The sequence below is a fragment of the Salmo salar genome, chromosome 08 (assembly GCF_965601325.2).
Source record: "Salmo salar chromosome 08, fSalSal1, whole genome shotgun sequence".
Classification (NCBI taxonomy): domain Eukaryota; kingdom Metazoa; phylum Chordata; class Actinopteri; order Salmoniformes; family Salmonidae; genus Salmo; species Salmo salar.
Window position 1 is genome coordinate 42287475 of NC_138298.1, and position 19027 is coordinate 42306501.

At 41.4% G+C, this 19027-nt stretch overlaps 1 protein-coding gene across 2 annotated transcripts in view; it reads left to right on the plus strand.

Annotated features, from left to right (window-relative positions):
• The window catches only part of LOC123735926 (uncharacterized), a 45185-nt gene continuing 26158 nt past the window's right edge, over positions 1-19027 (plus strand). The window contains exons 1-8 of one of the 2 annotated variants that reach the window (XM_082978222.1): positions 1-60; positions 10121-10353; positions 10612-10778; positions 10878-12876; positions 12960-13133; positions 13413-13589; positions 13669-13842; positions 16910-17083. In XM_082978222.1, coding sequence (XP_082834348.1) covers positions 10193-10353; positions 10612-10778; positions 10878-12876; positions 12960-13133; positions 13413-13589; positions 13669-13842; positions 16910-17083 — 3026 coding nt within the window. In that variant the 5' untranslated portion in view covers positions 1-60; positions 10121-10192. The remainder of the gene's footprint in view (positions 61-10120; positions 10354-10611; positions 10779-10877; positions 12877-12959; positions 13134-13412; positions 13590-13668; positions 13843-16909; positions 17084-19027) is intronic. The other variant, XM_082978223.1, reaches the window with a different exon arrangement.

Here is a 19027-nt window from a genome sequence, read left to right on the forward strand (position 1 = left end):
CATTTATAAGGAAGTAGAGGCAGAACTGGACACTGTCGGTCGAAGAAAAATGTTTCTGAGGTTTGTAGCGTTCTTTTACCATTTTATGACAAAAAGTGTTTTGGAGAAGTTAGGCCATCGCAGAGAGAGGTGATTTAGGGGGTAAGACATCCACAGAATTGTTAAGTTATTACAATACTGATTTCAACTTTAAATAATGATCATTTTAGGCATCCTTACATTGATGCTGATTCATATTGACCAGCCTAGTCAATATGTATCAATGTTATATTATAGGCTACAGGGCTATGAGGTAGGGTATGGGGTTATATTATAGGCTACAGGGCTGTGAGGTAAGGTATGGGGTTATATTATAGTCTACAGGGCTATGAGGTAGGGTATGGGGTTATATTATAGTCTACAGGGCTGTGAGGTAGGGTATGGGGTTATATTATAGTCTACAGGGTTATGAGGTAGGGTATGGGGTTATATTATAGTCTACAGGGCTATGAGGTAGGGTATGGGGTTATATTATAGTCTACAGGGCTATGAGGTAGGGTATGGGGTTATATTATAGGCTACAGGGCTATGAGGTAGGGTATGGGGTTATATTATAGTCTACAGGGTTATGAGGTAGGGTATGGGGTTATATTATAGGCTACAGGGTTATGAGGTAGGTTATGGGGTTATATTATAGTCTACAGGGCTATGAGGTAGGGTAAGGGGTTATATTATAGTCTACAGGGCTGTGAGGTAGGGTATGGGGTTATATTATAGTCTACAGGGTTATGAGGTAGGGTGTGGGGTTATATTATAGTCTACAGGGTTATGAGGTAGGGTATGGGGTTATATTATATTCTACAGGGTTATGAGGTAGGGTATGGGGTTATATTATAGTCTACAGGGCTGTGAGGTAGGGTATGGGGTTATATTATAGTCTACAGGGTTATGAGGTAGGGTATGGGGTTATATTATAGGCTACAGGGCTATGAGGTAGGGTATGGGGTTATATTATAGTCTACAGGGCTGTGAGGTAGGGTATGGGGTTATAATATAGTCTACAGGGTTATGAGGTAGGGTATGGGGTTATATTATAGTCTACAGGGCGGTGAGGTAGGGTATGGGGTTATATTATAGGCTACAGGGTTATGAGGTAGGGTATGGGGTTATATTATAGTCTACAGGGCTATGAGGTAGGGTATGGGGTTATATTATAGGCTACAGGGCTGTGAGGTAAGGTATGGGGTTATATTATAGTCTACAGGGCTATGAGGTAGGGTATGGGGTTATATTATAGTCTACAGGGCTGTGAGGTAGGGTATGGGGTTATATTATAGTCTACAGGGTTATGAGGTAGGGTATGGGGTTATATTATAGTCTACAGGGCTATGAGGTAGGGTATGGGGTTATATTATAGTCTACAGGGCTATGAGGTAGGGTATGGGGTTATATTATAGGCTACAGGGCTATGAGGTAGGGTATGGGGTTATATTATAGTCTACAGGGTTATGAGGTAGGGTATGGGGTTATATTATAGGCTACAGGGTTATGAGGTAGGTTATGGGGTTATATTATAGTCTACAGGGCTATGAGGTAGGGTAAGGGGTTATATTATAGTCTACAGGGCTGTGAGGTAGGGTATGGGGTTATATTATAGTCTACAGGGTTATGAGGTAGGGTATGGGGTTATATTATAGTCTACAGGGCTGTGAGGTAGGGTATGGGGTTATATTATAGTCTACAGGGTTATGAGGTAGGGTATGGGGTTATATTATATTCTACAGGGTTATGAGGTAGGGTATGGGGTTATATTATAGTCTACAGGGCTGTGAGGTAGGGTATGGGGTTATATTATAGTCTACAGGGTTATGAGGTAGGGTATGGGGTTATATTATAGGCTACAGGGCTATGAGGTAGGGTATGGGGTTATATTATAGTCTACAGGGCTGTGAGGTAGGGTATGGGGTTATAATATAGTCTACAGGGTTATGAGGTAGGGTATGGGGTTATATTATAGTCTACAGGGCTGTGAGGTAGGGTATGGGGTTATATTATAGGCTACAGGGTTATGAGGTAGGGTATGGGGTTATATTATAGTCTACAGGGCTGTGAGGTAGGGTATGGGGTTATGTTATAGTCTACAGGGTTATGAGGTAGGGTATGGGGTTATATTATAGTCTACAGGGTTATGAGGTAGGGTATGGGGTTATGTTATAGTCTACAGGGCTGTGAGGTAGGGTATGGGGTTATGTTATAGTCTACAGGGCTGTGAGGTAGGGTATGGGGTTATAATATAGTCTACAGGGTTATGAGGTAGGGTATGGGGTTATATTATAGGCTACAGGGTTATGAGGTAGGGTATGGGGTTATAATATAGGCTACAGGGCTGTGAGGTAGGGTATGGGGTTATAATATAGGCTACAGGGTTATGAGGTAGGGTATGGGCGATTGATTTATTTGCGCTCTTTCACATCCCGGAGGAAGACGTGTGTCACGTCATCTAGTTTCTTTGTAGAAAAATAATTGTCGCTCTTGTCAATTGTCAAAAGTGACATGCGGTAATGGGCATTGAAACTAAATGTGACCGACAGACTTGATTCGGTCTTACGTAGCAACATTTGAAATTGTGTTTTTTACATTGAAAAAAAAGCAGAGTCAGAGGCACAAAAAGGTATATCATACACTGCATTTGAGGAACAATGGGAAAGTAATTCTGCTTTGAAAGTTGATAAACCTGAAACCCCACCTTTGTGAAAATGGCCCCTGAATGTTTTTGGTGCGCCTACTGGAGAGCTCTCCTTTGTCTCCACCCATTCAGCATTGTTCACACCCTCTTAACCTGTTGGGTCTAGGGGGCAGCATTTGCACGTCTGGATAAAAAAAATGTACCCGATTTAATCTGGTTACTAATCCTACCCAGTAACTAGAATATGCATATACTTATTATATATGGATAGAAAACACTCTAAAGTTTCCAAAACTGTTTGAATGGTGTCTGTGAGTATAACAGAACTCATTTGGCAGGCAAAACCCTGAGACATTTTCTGACAGGAAGTGGATACCTGATGTGTTGTATTGATTTTAAACCTATCCCATTGAAAAACACAGGGGTTTAGGAATATTTTGGCACTTCCTATTGCTTCCACTAGATGTCACCAGCCTTTACAAAGTGTTTTGAGTCTTCTGGAGGGAGATCTGACCGAACAAGAGCCATGGAACGGTGATGTCCCATTAGACACCTGGCGCGCTACTTCATGTTGGGTACCCTCGTTCCAATACGTTATAAAAGGCTATGCATTCGTCCACCTTGAATATTATTCATGTTCTGGTTAAAAAAGGCCCTAATGATTTATGCTATACAACGTTTGACATGTTTGAACGAACGGAAATATATTTTTTCCCCTCGTTCATGACGAGAAGTCCGGCTGGCTTACATCATGTGCTAACGAGACGGAGATTTTTGGACATAAATGATGAGCTTTTTTGAACAAAACTACATTCGTTATGGACCTGTGATACCTGGAAGTGACATCTGATGAAGAGAATCAAAGGTAATGGATTATTTACATAGTATTTTCGATTTTAGATCTCCCCAACATGACGTCTAGTCTGTATCGCAACGCGTATTTTTCTGGGCACAGTGCTCAGATTATTGCAAAGTGTGATTTCCCAGTAAGGTTATTTTTAAATCTGGCAAGTTGATTGCGTTCAAAAGATGTAAATCTATAATTCTTTAAATGACAATATAATATTTTACCAATGTTTTCTAATTTTAATTATTTAATTTGTGACGCTGACTTGACTGCCGGTTATTGGAGGGAAACGATTTCCTCAACATCAATGCCATAGTAAAACGCTGTTTTTGTATATAAATATGAACTTGATAGAACTAAAAATGCATGCATTGTCTAACATAATGTCCTAGGAGTGTCATCTGATGGAGATTGTAAAAGGTTAGTGTATCATTTTAGCTGGTTTTATGGTTTTGGTGACCCTGTCTTTGACTTGACAAAACATTACACACAACTCTTGTAAATGTACTGTCCTAACATACTCTAAATTTATGCTTTCGCCGTAAAACCTTTTTGAAATCGTAAAACGTGGTTAGATTAAGGAGATGTTTATCTTTCAAATGGTGTAACATAGTTGTATTTTTGAAAAATTTGAATTTTGACATTTATTTGGATTCAAATTTGCCGCTCTTGAAATGCACCTGCTGTTGATGGAGTGCACCACAGGTGGCACGCTAGCGTCCCACCTAGCCCCAAGAGGTTTTAAGCCTTAGCCCCACCCATCTGTTGAAGGATTCACATGTGAGGTCATGTGATAAACAGTGAGTAGTGTAGTAAAGATTAAGACTAAAAGTAGTAGCCTACAATAAGGAACAATCCCAGGTAAGCAGAAAGTGTCCAGATAAAAATATTGTATAAATGTTAGATGACGCTAATCCAGACACTAAACTGATGGTTCATGTGAAAGAAATGCTATATCCCCCAGCCACGTCTAGCTAAGTGGATGGGTCTCTACAGAAGGTGGAAACTGTACAGACAAATGGTTACTTACGTAGTAGCAATATCAGAAATAGATAGTGTCAATATAAATAATATAAATACAAAAATAACAAGTGTCAATATAGAGAAAGAACTACATAATATACAGTATGTAGAAGAACAATATCAATAACCATATCAGTGATACTGGTGATAGATGAGGTAGTTATACAGTATGTCGGGCAGTCTCTATGGGGGTGCCACAGGGTTCAATTCTCGGGCCGACTCTTTTCTCTGTATACATCAATGATGTCGCTATTGCTGCTGGTGATTCTCTGATCCACCTCTACGCGGACGACACCATTCTGTATACTTCTGGCCCTTCTTTGGACACTGTGTTAACTAACCTCCAGACGAGCCTCAATGCCATACAACTCTCCTTCTGTGGCCTCCAACTGCTCTTAAATGCAAGTAAAACTAAATACATGCTCTTCAACCAATCGCTACCCGCACCTGCCCGCCCGTCCAGCACTCTGGACGGTTCTGACTTAGAATATTTGGACATCTACAAATACCAATATACAATCCAAAATTAAATCTAGAATCGGCTTCCTATTTCCCAACCAAGCATCCTTCACTCATGCTGCCAAACATACCCTTGTAAAACTGACTATCTGAGATCCTCAGAAGGTTCTACAGTTGCAACATCGAGAGCATCCTGACCGGTTGCGTCACCTCCTGGTACGGCAATTGCTCTGCCTCCGACCGCAAGGCACTTCTGAGGGTAGTGCGTACGGCCCAGTACATCACTGAGGCAAAGCTGCCTGCCATCCAGGACCTCTACACCAGGCGGTGTCAGAGGAAGGCCCTAAAAATTGTCAAAGACCCCAGTCATAGACTGTTCTCTCTACTACCGCATTGTAAGCGGTACCGGAGTGCCAAGTCTTGGACAAAAAGGCTTCTGAACAGTTTTTACCCCCAAGCCATAAGACTCCTGAACAGGTAACCAAATTGTTACCCGGACTATTTGCCCCCCCCCAACCCCTCTTTTACGCTGCTGCTACTCTCTGTTTATCTAATATGCATAATCACTTTAACTATACATTCATGTACATACTACCTCAATTGGCCCGACCAACCAGTGCTCCCGCACATTGGCTAACCGGGCTGTCTGCATTGTGTCCCACCCACCACCCGCCAACCCCTCTTTTTACGCTACTGCTACTCTCTGTTCATCATATATGCATAGTCACTTTAACCAAACCTACATGTACATACTACCTCAATAAACCTGACTAACCGGTGTCTGTATATAGCCTTGCTACTCTTATTTTCAAATGTCTTTTTACTGTTGTTTTATTTCTTTACTTACCTACACACACACACACATACCTTTTTTTCGCACTATTGGTTAGAGCCTGTAAGTAAGCATTTCACTGTAATGTCTACACCTGTTGTATTCGGCACACGTGACAAATAAACTTTGATTTGATATCTTACCGATCCTTAACTTCGGCGATTGGATGCAGCAAATTGGATGCAGTCTATCACAGTGCCATCCGTTTTGTCACCAAAGCCCCATATACTACCCACCACTGCGACCTGTATGCTCTCGTTGGCTGGCCCTCGCTTCATATTCGTCGCCAAACCCACTGGCTCCAGGACATCTATAAGTCTTTGCTAGGTAAAGCCCCGCCTTATCTCAGCTCACTGGTCACCATAGCAGCACCCACCCATAGAACGCGCTCCAGCCGGTATATTTCACTGGTTACCCCCAAAGCCAATTTCTCATTTGGCCGCCTTTCCTTCCAGTTCTCTGCTGCCAATGACTGGAACGAATTGCAAAAATCACTGAAGCTGGAGACTCATATCTCCCTCATTAACTTTAAGCAACAGCTGTCAGAGCAGCTCACATATCACTGCACCTGAACATAGCCCATCTGTAAATAGCCCATCCAACTACCTCATCCCCATACTGTATTTTTTTTATTTATCTTGCTCCTTTGCACCCCAGTATCTCTACTTGCACATTCATCTTTTGCACATCTATCAACTCCAGTGTTTTAATTGCTAATTTGTAATTATTTCGCCACTATGGCCTATTTATTGCCTTACCTCCCTTATCTTACTTCATTTGCACACACTGTATATATACTTTTCTATTGTGTTATTGCCTTTGTTTGTTTATTCCATGTGTAACTCTGTGTTGTTGTTTGTGTTGCACTGCTTTGTTTTATCTTGGCCAGGTCGCAGTTGTAAATGAGAACTTGTTCTCAACTGGCCTACCTGGTTAAAGGGATCAGAAACCGGGCCGGCAAGTAGGGAGATATTATCAGTAGATATTTTAAACAGGCTGAGAGCTGAAGGAGCTCACTTGCACTCATTGTGCAGTGACCTGTTTTACTTCTCTGTATTATATTACAGGAGCCTGATATGAGCGTTGTTATCCCACAATCACACCCTGTGCAGTCCTGCTGCCCAAGTTAGAGTAGAATTATCATACTACGCTACCAACGTTATTGATTGACAAATTGTGCCTTTTTATGGTGTTTCATCAGCTGCAATTGGTTGTTGTAATTCCGAGAGCTGCCTTGTAGATATTACCGGAAATTTCTATCCTTGACACTTCCCTCTCACCCATACGGCAAATTATTATTTTTTACTTATTAAAAATAAGTAAAAAAGCTGTCGACTGTTCAGTTTAATCATTTTCATACAGTGGGGAGTCTACCTTATTGCCCCATTTTCTCCATATCAGGGCTGGGCTGTTGTTGAAGACAAGGGCTCTCTTTACTTTCAATGCAATGAGGAATGAAGGAGAAATGTGAAGGGCCTTGTCTGATATGGATGACTAATGGAGTGCTCTGGTCTTGGGCGACTCTGGAACCTGATGTGGGTGGTAGGAGCACATAGCAGCACCATTTTAGCCCACTCTGTACCCGTCATTCCCAGGCCTACAGAGCCGGAAAGGCAATGGCAGCCTTTTGCGCCAAGCCCTTTGGTGTCCAACCCACCACCATCCGATGGCAGTAGTTCTGAGCGATTAACCAACACTTGTTATTTTTTAATTGTTTTAACTATTTGAATTCTATTTAGTGTTTCTGTGAGCTCAATGCACAGTTTCTCTCTTGAAATCGGAACTAGTCCGAACTGGGTGATATAGTAGGGAGTTGTAGTTTCCTACAGGCCAATATTATACATGGTAATGACCATAATCCATTGCGAGACTACTTGTTCAGTCTATAGCACAGACCGTCTGTGTGGGGCAGACCGAGAGAAGAGACAAGAACACTGATCGAGAGGGTTAGAGAGCAGTTGCTTCTCTACTTGAAAATACATGATCTATGTGATAGTTGGTATTCAGGAGTCACAAAAGTAGGCTTTACTTACTTTGACAATATCCATTTTTTTTGTAGTTTTACAGCAACTCTATCGATAAGGACTTGGAATGAAATTACAGTCATCAAATGTTATATAGAGAACTGAAATATTTTATTAAAGTAATGTAAATAAATTATTTTATACGTAATAAACAGTTGGGCTGGGCAGTATACTGGTATTGATGCACAGACCGATTTGTGTTTTTACTTCACCTTCTATAACAGTATTTTAATGTTTGGTTGGCCGAATGTGACGCGCAACACCAGCGTGTCCGTAATGTCCATTTTTAGAGTTCACTCCGTTTGCTACTTGCAAGTCGTCTCTCCTGTTCCTGCATTCCACTTCCCACACCAAGCCCTGCCCCCTGTCACTCAAGGAGAGCAGGTGTTGCTTGGCGGTGTAGTCACAGGCACTTCACTTGCTGTTCACTCTGGAGCTAATGCTAACTGCTAGTTAGCTGGCTAGCTAAATGTAATCGGAGTTGGCGCAAACCTAATGTCTAATTACAGCCTGAAACCAGTGCTGGTGTAGGCCTAGATCTGCATGTTTGTGTAATGGTATCTACTAAATCAGAGGAATAGGCGAAGCATGAATATGTTAGCTAGCTAGCCACATAAAGAGGAACGGAACATCGTATAGGGACCCCTGGGAAACACTGACCAACACTTTGGTTCCATTCCTTACACACATCTTCCCTGGCTTATTCATTTGTTATGTCAAACAACAATGCATTCAATGTGCTGCCCACTATATTCCAACTATTTAATTACAATCATTATATTTCCATGATTCCAACAGTACACCAATAACCTATGCCAAGATATCTCATAAAAAAATGTATACATACATACATGCATGCATGCATGCATGCATGCATGCATGCATGCATACATACATACATACAGTTGAAGTCGGAAGTTTACATACTCCTTAGCCAAATACATTTAAACTCAGTTTTTCCCAATTCCTGACATTTAGTCCTAGTAAAAATTCTCTGTCTTAGGTCAGTTAGGATCACCACTTTATTAACAAAAATTTGAAATGTCAGAATAATAGTAGGGAGAATGGTTTATTTCAGCTTTTATTTCTTTCATCACATTCCCAGTGGGTCCGAATTTTACATACACTCAATTAGTATTTGGTAGCATTGCCTTTAAATTGTTTAACCTGGGTCAAACGTGTTGGGTAGCCTTCCACAAGCTTCCCACAATAAGTTGGGTGAATTTTGCCCATTCCTCCTGACAGCGCTGGTGTAACTGAGTCAGGTTTGTAGGCTTCCTTGCTCGCACATGCTTTTTCAGTTCTGCCCACAAATTTTCTATGGGATTGAGGTCAGGGCTTTGTGATGGCAACTCCAATACCTTGACCTTGTTGTCCTTAAATGAAGGTGAAATAAAATAAATAAATAAAATAAATGTACAATATCAATAACCATATCAGTGATACTGGTGATAGATGAGGTAGTTATATGTAGACAATCAGGGGTGAAGTGGCTGAGCAGCAGGATACATTTTTTTTATAGTAGCAGCAACGTATGGTGTGTGTTAGGAGAGAGTCATGTGACAAGAGGCACTGTAGATAGTGGTGATGACTGGGAACTCTCCCCCAGTGATGAACTGGTCTGTCCGAACCACGCATGAACAAGGGAATCTATATTCGGAGAGGCTGTTTCTGTCCTGCCCTTGACTTTGGTGCAGGGCATGTGATGTCCATAGCTTGTTCGTAGCAAAACTCCCTGATCTTCTCAAAAAGAGCCCATGTAGACAGCTGTTGTTATGGAGTCAGGGGATCCAACCAGGTAGACTAGCTGTTGTTATGGAGTCAGGGGATCCAACCAGGTAGACTAGCTGTTGTTATGGAGTCAGGGGATCCAACCAGGTAGACTAGCTGTTGTTATGGAGTCAGGGGATCCAACCAGGTAGACTAGCTGTTGTTATGGAGTCAGGGGATCCAACCAGGTAGACTAGCTGTTGTTATGGAGTCAGGGGATCCAACCAGGTAGACTAGCTGTTGTTATGGAGTCAGGGGATCCAACCAGGTAGACTAGCTGTTGTTAGGGAGTCAGGGGATCAAACCAGGTAGACTAGCTGTTGTTATGGAGTCAGCTAGTGGGGATCCAAATCAAATTAATAATATTGGACTGTGTATGTTTAAATGCAACAAGAAGTATCTGAACTCTGACCTCAGACAGTAAAAGTGTTGTCATTGTTAATGGATCTTCAATGTTTAGAAATATTGACTGTTCTGTTATTTCTTATTGGTTATTGTAGCTGAGTGAGCTGTGACTTATATCTAATACGAGTCTCTCTGGGGAGAGAGATGAGGAGACCACTGCCTCTAAAATGAGTCTCTCTGGGGAGAGAGAGGAGGAGACCACTGCCTCTAAAACGAGTCTCTCTGGGGAGAGAGAGGAGGAGACCACTGCCTCTAAAATGAGTCTCTCTGGGGAGAGAGAGGAAGAGACCACTGCCTCTAAAATGACTCAAGACACCAGTTCTAAGAGGTAAGAGATGATTTGCAAAATGTACATTGCTCTTAAAAATATCAAACTAATGAAAAGTGTTCCCAAATTACAAATTACATAAAATGTAGGTCTATATCATTCACTTAAAAGGCCAGAAATGGATTTACCAATTGCAGACTGTATCTTTATAAAGAAACATCAGGACTTCTAGATGTTCCATTATACAGTTGTTGAAAGGAAGTAGATGAGGTATTGATGAGATATTGATGAGGTGATCTGTCTCCCTGTTTTGTTCAGTGTCCAGAAGCCCAGAGCAGAGTCCCCTACAACCAGCCTGCTATCAATGACGAGTGATCAGCCACCTGCTTTCAGCCAGGAACCATTACCAGATGACAATAAGGAAGTGGAGAGTTTGGACAGTGAGGATGCATTAAAGATCACACACAACCTTCTGGACAGAAGAAGTAAGACTGTGTTTCATACAATATTACAAAGAACGGTACAAAGGCCCTTATAAAACACACACAAACTTATGAGTCCCAACTCTCAATGTTTTCCTACAGGTCAAACTCTGCTGACAGTCCAACAAGACATTAAGGCTAAACTGAAACACAAGTATCAACACATATCTGAAGGAATTGGACACCATGGAAACCAAACTCTGTTAAAGGACATCTACACAGAGCTCTACATCACAGAGGGTGGAAGTGGAGGACTCAATAATGAACATGAGGTTAGACAGATAGAGATGGCATCCAAGAAACAAACCACACAAGAGACACCAATCAAATGCAACGACATCTTCAAGCCTTTACCTGGACAAGACAAACCTATCAGAACTGTGCTGACAAAAGGAATCGCTGGCATTGGAAAAACCGTCTCTGTGCAGAAGGTCATCCTTGACTGGGCAGAGGGAAAAGCAAACCAGGACGTTCATTTCATGTTGCCTCTTCCTTTCCGTGATCTGAACCTGAAAAAGGACCAATACAGTCTGATGCAACTTCTTTCCCACTACTTCCCAGAGCTGAAAGAGATTGACAGCATTGAAGATGGTGAAACCAAAACTGTTTTCATTTTTGATGGTCTGGATGAGTGTCGACTTCCTCTAGACTTCAAAAACAATGAGAAGTGCTGTGATGTCACGAAGCCAACCTCAGTGGACGTGCTGCTGACAAACCTCATCGAGGGGAATCTGCTTCCCTCTGCTCTCGTCTGGATAACCTCACGGCCTGCAGCAGCCAATCAGATCCCTCCTGAGTGTGTTGACCAGGTGACAGAGGTACGAGGGTTCAATGATCCACAGAAGGAGGAGTATTTCAGGAAGAAAATCACAGATCAGAATCTGGCCAATGAAATCATCAAACACATGAAGACATCAAGGAGCCTCCACATCATGTGCCACATGCCAGTCTTCTGTTGGATATCAGCCACTGTCCTTGAGATGATACTGAAAGAGGCAGAGAAGGATGAAGTCCCCAAAACTCTGACCCAGATGTACTCACACTTCGTGCTCATCCAGATTATTGTGAAGAACAAGAAGTACAACATAGCCACAGAGACAAACCCAAAGGAACTGTCTCAGTCAGACAAAGAGATGATCCTGAAACTGGCAAAGCTGGCTTTCCAACAGCTGCAGAAGGGCAACCTGATCTTCTATGAGGAGGACCTGAGAGAATGTGGCCTTGATGTCACAGAGGCATCAGTGTACTCAGCATTGTGTACAGAGATCTTTAAAGAAGAATCTGGGCTGTACCAAGAGAAGGTCTACAGCTTTGTGCATCTGAGCATTCAGGAGTTTCTAGCAGCAGTGCATGCTTTAGAATCATGTCTGGACAAGAAGGAAAATGTTTTCCCCCCCAAAGCAGTCACTAGTGATGATGATGATGATGATGATGAGGAGGAGGAGGAGGAGGAGGAGGAGGAGATTGATGATAAGCAGGACGAGGAGGAGGAGAACAAGGATGATGATGATGAGGAGGAGGAGGAGGAGGAGGAGGAGGAGATTGATGATAAGCAGGACGACGAGGAGGAGAACAATGACGAAGATGAGGATGATGATGACGACAATGATGAAGAGGAGTCATTCCAGTTGTCTGACTTACACAGGAGAGCAGTGGACCAGGCCTTGAAGAGTGAGAATGGACACCTGGACCTGTTCCTCCGCTTCCTTCTGGGTCTCTCACTGGAGTCCAATCAGAATCTGTTACGAGGCCTTCTGACACAGACAGGATGTACGACAGAGACCAATGAGAAAACAGTTAAGAGAACAGTCAGGTACCTTTCATACAAGATCAAAAGAGAATCCTCACCAGAAAGGATCATCAACTTGTTCCACTGTCTGAATGAACTTGGTGCCAACTCTCTAGTTGAAGACATGCAGACCTCCCTGCGATCAGGAACTCTTTCAGAAACAGAGCTAAAACCTGACCAATGTTCAGCCCTGGCCTACCTGTTACTGATGTCAGAGGAGGTGCTGGAGGAGTTTGACCTGAAGACATACAACACATCAGAGGAAGGTTATCAGAGGTTGCTGCCGGTAGTGAAAACCTGCAAGAGAGCACTGTAAGTTCTGTTATTGAGTTGATGTTTACAGTATCATTATAATGAAGGATTTGTATATCTAACAGATTATCTCCTCTCTCAAGACTGGATCACTGTAAACTCACGTATGAATCCTGTGAGACTCTGACCTCAGCTCTGCAGACACCAAACTCCCCCCTGAGAGAACTGAACCTCAGCTACAATGACCTGGAAGACAGAGGAGTGAAGCTGCTCTGTGTTGGACTAACCAGTCCACTCTGCAACATACAGACACTAGTGTGAGTTAAATATCTTCAGTATCCACTGTCTTTATAGTGTTTATATATTTATAGTAATTATGTGTTATTATGTTTTTAACATTATTTGAACATCTTGGTAAATATGCAGAAAGATACATGAAATGTGATAAATATATGAAACTAAGGTTAAATATCTTGAGTGAGTTAGTATGTTTTTAACATAGTCTAGTCATGTCCTTCTGTTATTGTCTTAATGCATCTCGTTATTCTTAAAGCTTTGCAAATTTAACAGTGTATTGACATATCTCCTCTCTCCAGACTGGATGGCTGTAAACTCACATATAGATCCTGTGAGACTCTGACCTCAGCTCTGCAGACACCAAACTCCCCCCTGAGAAAACTGGACCTCAGCCACAACAATGACCTGGAAGACAGAGGAGTGGAGCTGCTCTGTGTTGGACTAACCAGTCCACTCTGCAACATACTGACACTAGTGTGAGTTAAACATCTTCAGTATGAGTTATTATGTGGATGTTTTAAACATGTGTTAATCATGTGCTCTTCTGCCCTCTAGTCTAGGTCAGTGTGGTCTGACAGAGGGTTGCTGTTCACATCTGGCCTCAGTCCTGAGTTCACCCAACTCACAACTGAAACAACTGGAGCTGAGAGACAATGACCTGCAGGACTCAGGAGTTACACTGCTGTCTGCTGGACTGGAGGATCCAGACTGTAAACTACACACACTGGGGTAAGTGTGTGTGTGTGTGTGTGTGTGTGTGTGTGTGTGTGTGTGTGTGTGTGTGTGTGTGTGTGTGTGTGTGTGTGTGTGTGTGTGTGTGTGTGTGTGTGTGTGTGTGTGTGTGTGTGTGTGTGTGTGTGTGTGTGTGTGTGTGTGTGTGTGTGTGTTTGTTTGTTTGTTTGGTATCAGAATCCAGATGTGTCATCTCATAATCCAGAATCACTGTTGTGGCTGAGGTCTAGTTAATTTTACTCTGTTTTTAAAATCTGAACTCAAGTAGCAGATACCACCCCTCTCAAAGCCCGTTAAATTCACCTTTTTGAAGGGTTTTAAATTCACCCTTTTGATGGGTTTTACTACCTCATCTGCCTTCCCTATATCAAGGTGTTTGGTACTTTCTGAAATCACCTATGGGGAAAAATGAAAGGTGGAAAAACGATTGGAACCATTTTCCTCTTTGACTGCTAGGTTTTATGGGTATTATGACTCATACTGTGGTACTCTATGGTGTGTAGATGGGTGACAAAAATAAACAATTTTGAAATCAGGCTGTAACACAACAAAATATGGAATAAGTCAAGGAGGATGAATACTTTCTGAAGGCACTGTATAGTCAACCAGTCTAACTGTCTATCCTGTCCTCTATCCACCATAAATAATAGTCCCTGTATAGTCTACCAGTCTAACTGTCTATCCTGTCCTCTCTCCACCATAAATAATAGTCCCTGTATAGTCTACCTATCACACCCTGATCAGTTTCACCTGTCCTTGTTATTGTCTCCACCCCCTCCTTGTTTTCCCCAGTGAATTTATCCCTGTGGTTCCTGTCTCTCTGTGCCAGTTCGTCTAGTATGTTCCAAATCAACCAGCGTTTTTCCCGTTCTCCTGCCTTTGCTATTCTTTTTTTTCTAGTCCTCCCGGGTTTTGACCCTTGCCTGTTCTGGACTCTGTCACCGCCTGCCTGACCATTCTGCCTGCCTGACCATGAGCCTTTCTGCCACTCTGTACCTCCTGAACTCTGATCTGGTTTTGACCTTTTGCCTGTTCACGACCATTCTCTTGCCTACTCCTTTTGGATTATTAAACATTATTAGACTCCAACCATGCGCATCTGGGTCTCGCCTTCTGTCATGATACTACCAGTCTACCTGTTTATCCGGTCCTCTATCCACCATAAATGGTGTCAATAGTGGATTGGTTGTCCAGATCTGCAAAGGATAACTAGCTAATATCATACCACACATACAATCATTCAAATATTTAATATACGAACATGGTGCGTCACTGAAAGAACAGTGAAGACATGAGACACGCAGCAAAAAAAACTCCCATATTGATCTTGTTTAATGACAATACAATTATCATTATTATTATCTAGCCTACAACACCACATTGCAATGAATAATTGTCTTACAAAATTCCACTCTTGGATGTAAACTGCAGTGAAAATTTCATCCAAATAATGTTGCAAAAGCCCTTTGATTTAGAATATTTAACTCCATTGATTACATTTGGATCAGTTGTGGGTCTCAACTCTCAACAGCTTATAGGAAAGGCCAGTCTGGCCTTGATTAGGTCTCGCTTTACCGCAGCCGCCGGGTCACTCAAGCAGACAGCACACAGACACTCCACGCTGTTTGAACTCAGATTCTTCCAAAAAAACAACGATGGTGCTTTTCACATTGCTTGTTAATGTTAATCCTTGTTTTCTCTATTGTACTATTAGTTTGTGTATCTTTCTCTCTCTGCAAAACGTGACTTCAATAAAAGTGTCAGCAGGCTTCGGTTCGGCTGGCAGCTGAACGAGTGTGGTCACGAGTGTGCTCGCATACTCCCCTAAAAGACCTTTGCTTGAAAAACAAAGAAAAATAGCTGTTTGTTCATTCTGAGACGCCGTAGCCAGTATACACTTCCTCAAAATAGTCAGAATTAATCTGACTAATCATTTTTATGTTTTTGCGGAGGAGATCTTAATTGTGCAATTTTACTAACTAAGATGTTTGGTACTGTATTTACATCTAACTAAGATGTTTGCTGTAATATATCTTAAGTGGAAAAAATGTGCAGATAAACAAGTCATCTCTCATTGAATGACAACTTAATTGAAGAATCTCTATTGTTGACCAATCACAGACGAAGGGGCGTAGACTTTGGCTATCGACTTCAGCTTGCCTCGAGAAAAAATGTTATGTGCACGAACAGCCAAAAAAACCTGAAGACCAAAATGAACAAAAACGTCACAAAATGTCTTCATAATAAATGCAAGAACTGTCCCAAACTGTTTATTGGATGGGAAGCATGCAGATGCCTTAAGCTGGCACGTGGCTAAAATAATGGTAATTGCTAACTAGCTAGCTGGCTAGCTAAATGCAGTTAGCTAAATGCACACGTTAGCTCTAATACAGGTTGTTACCAGTGGTGGTGTAGATCAGCATGTTTGTGCAACAGCATGTTTTGAATTAGATAGATGTGACATTTAGACAAAGATTTTAGCTATCTATTCAAATGTGATTAGTGTCCCCTGGGAAACACTCACCAACCCTTTGGTTCCTACCCTGTCATAACTCCAACCTGGCTTTTTAATTTGTTGTCATGCTAAACAACACCAACCATAGAATTAGAATAATCATTCTATTTATGTTTCCAACAGTTCAAGTGTTTTGATCTATATAAAATAAAAAATCTATCGAAAAAACTGCAAGATTTGGTTGAAAAGTTAGATTTTCTGCCCATATTGTGCAGCCTTGTATCAACCTGGAAATTTTACCAGTATATGCAAACATTTTGTGGCACAGAAAGAAAGGTGAAAAGTAATATCTTTTTCAGATGTTTTAAAAGTTAGTAGGATTAATTTACACTATAGGCCCAACGTAGGCTATATCTCAATCAATTTAAAAATAGATTATTCTGGTGCTCCTAAATTTGATGTGGTGCTCCTAACTTTTTAAAGTTAGGAGCACCAGTGCTACCAATGAAAGACAATGTTTCCCCATCTCAGACTCAACACAGAGGCAGACAGAAGTTACCATTCTGTCACCAGAGATGTGTGTGCTAAGTTTCCCTCTACTCCCCTCAGTCTAGGTCAGTGTGGTCTGACAGAGGGTTGCTGTTCACATCTGGCCTCAGTCCTGAGTTCACCCAACTCACAACTGAAACAACTGGAGCTGAGAGACAATGACCTGCAGGACTCAGGAGTTACACTGCTGTCTGCTGGACTGGAGGATCCAGACTGTAAACTACACACACTGGGGTAAGAGAGAGAGAGAGTGTTTGTGTGTGTGAGAGTGATCCAGGCTTACCCAAAACATTTACCAAGAATTTAGTTTTTTACAAAATAAAATAATGAATCTTTCATCTCTCTGTGTTTCCTAATTTTCCTTAAATTCGCAAGTATGTCACGAATGTATCTTGCAGGAGAAAGCATCCGAGTGGCGATTCTAATCCAACCATTAACTCATACATTGTTCTGCTCCTGGCCTGAGAGGATAGACCTTCAATATGTAGCTAGATGTAGAATGCTAATGTTATCTAGCTAACGTTGCCCATGAATGGAAGTTAGGCTAGCGAGCATTTTAGCCATGTAGCCTAGGACAACAAACAAGAGAAGTGTGTACTGTATGACAGAGTGATAGACTGTGTACTGTATAACAGAGTGATAGACTGTGTACTGTATAACAGAGTGATAGACTGTGTACTGTATAACAGAGTGATAGACAGTGTACTGTATAACAGTGATAGACAGTGTACTGTATAACAGAGTGATAGACAGTGTACTGTATAACAGAGTAATAGACTGTGTACTGTATAACAAAGTGATAGACTGTGTACTGTATAACAGAGTGATAGACAGTGTACTGTATAACAGTGATAGACAGTGTACTGTATAACAGTGATAGACAGTGTACTGTATAACAGAGTGATAGACAGTGTACTGTATAACAGAGTGATAGACAGTGTACTGTATAACAGAGTGATAGACAGTGTACTGTATAACAGAGTGATAGACAGTGTACTGTATAACAGAGTGATAGACTGTGTACTGTATGACAGAGTGATAGACAGTGTACTGTATAACAGTGATAGACAGTGTACTGTATAACAAAGTGATAGACTGTGTACTGTATAACAGAGTGATAGACTGTGTACTGTATAACAGAGTGATAGACTGTGTACTGTATAACAGAGTGATAGACTGTGTACTGTATAACAGAGTGATAGACTGTGTACTGTATAACAGAGTGATAGACTGTGTACTGTATAACAGAGTGATAGACTGTGTACTGTATAACAGTGATAGACAGTGTACTGTATAACAGTGATAGACTGTGTACTGTATAACAGTGATAGACTGTGTACTGTATGACAGAGTGATAGACTGTGTACTGTATGACAGAGTGATAGACTGTGTACTGTATAACAGAGCGATAGACTGTGTACTGTATAACAGAGTGATAGACTGTGTACTGTATGACAGAGTGATAGACTGTGTACTGTATGACAGAGTGATAGACTGTGTACTGTATAACAGAGTGATAGACTGTGTACTGTATGACAGAGTGATAGACTGTGTACTGTATAACAGAGTGATAGACTGTGTACTGTATAACAGTGATAGACTGTCTACTGTATAACAGTGATAGACAGTGATAGATCGTGTACTGTATAACAGAGTGATAGACTGTGTACTGTATAACAGAGTGATAAACTGTGTACTGTATGACAGAGTGATAGACTGTGTACTGTATAACAGTGATAGACTGTGTACTGTATGACAGAGTGATAGACTGTGTACTGTATAACAGTGATAGACTGTGTACTGTATAACAGAGTGATAGACAGTGTACTGTATAACAAAGTGATAGACTGTGTACTGTATAACAGAGTGATAGACTGTGTACTGTATAACAGTGATAGACTGTCTACTGTATAACAGTGATAGACAGTGATAGATCGTGTACTGTATAACAGAGTGATAGACTGTGTACTGTATAACAGAGTGATAAACTGTGTACTGTATAACAGAGTGATAGACAGTATACTGTATAACAGTGATAGACTGTGTACTGTATAACAGTGATAGACTGTGTACTGTATAACAGAGTGATAGACTGTATACTGTATAACAGTGATAGACTGTGTACTGTATAACAGAGTGATAGACTGTGTACTGTATAACAGAGTGATAGACTGTGTA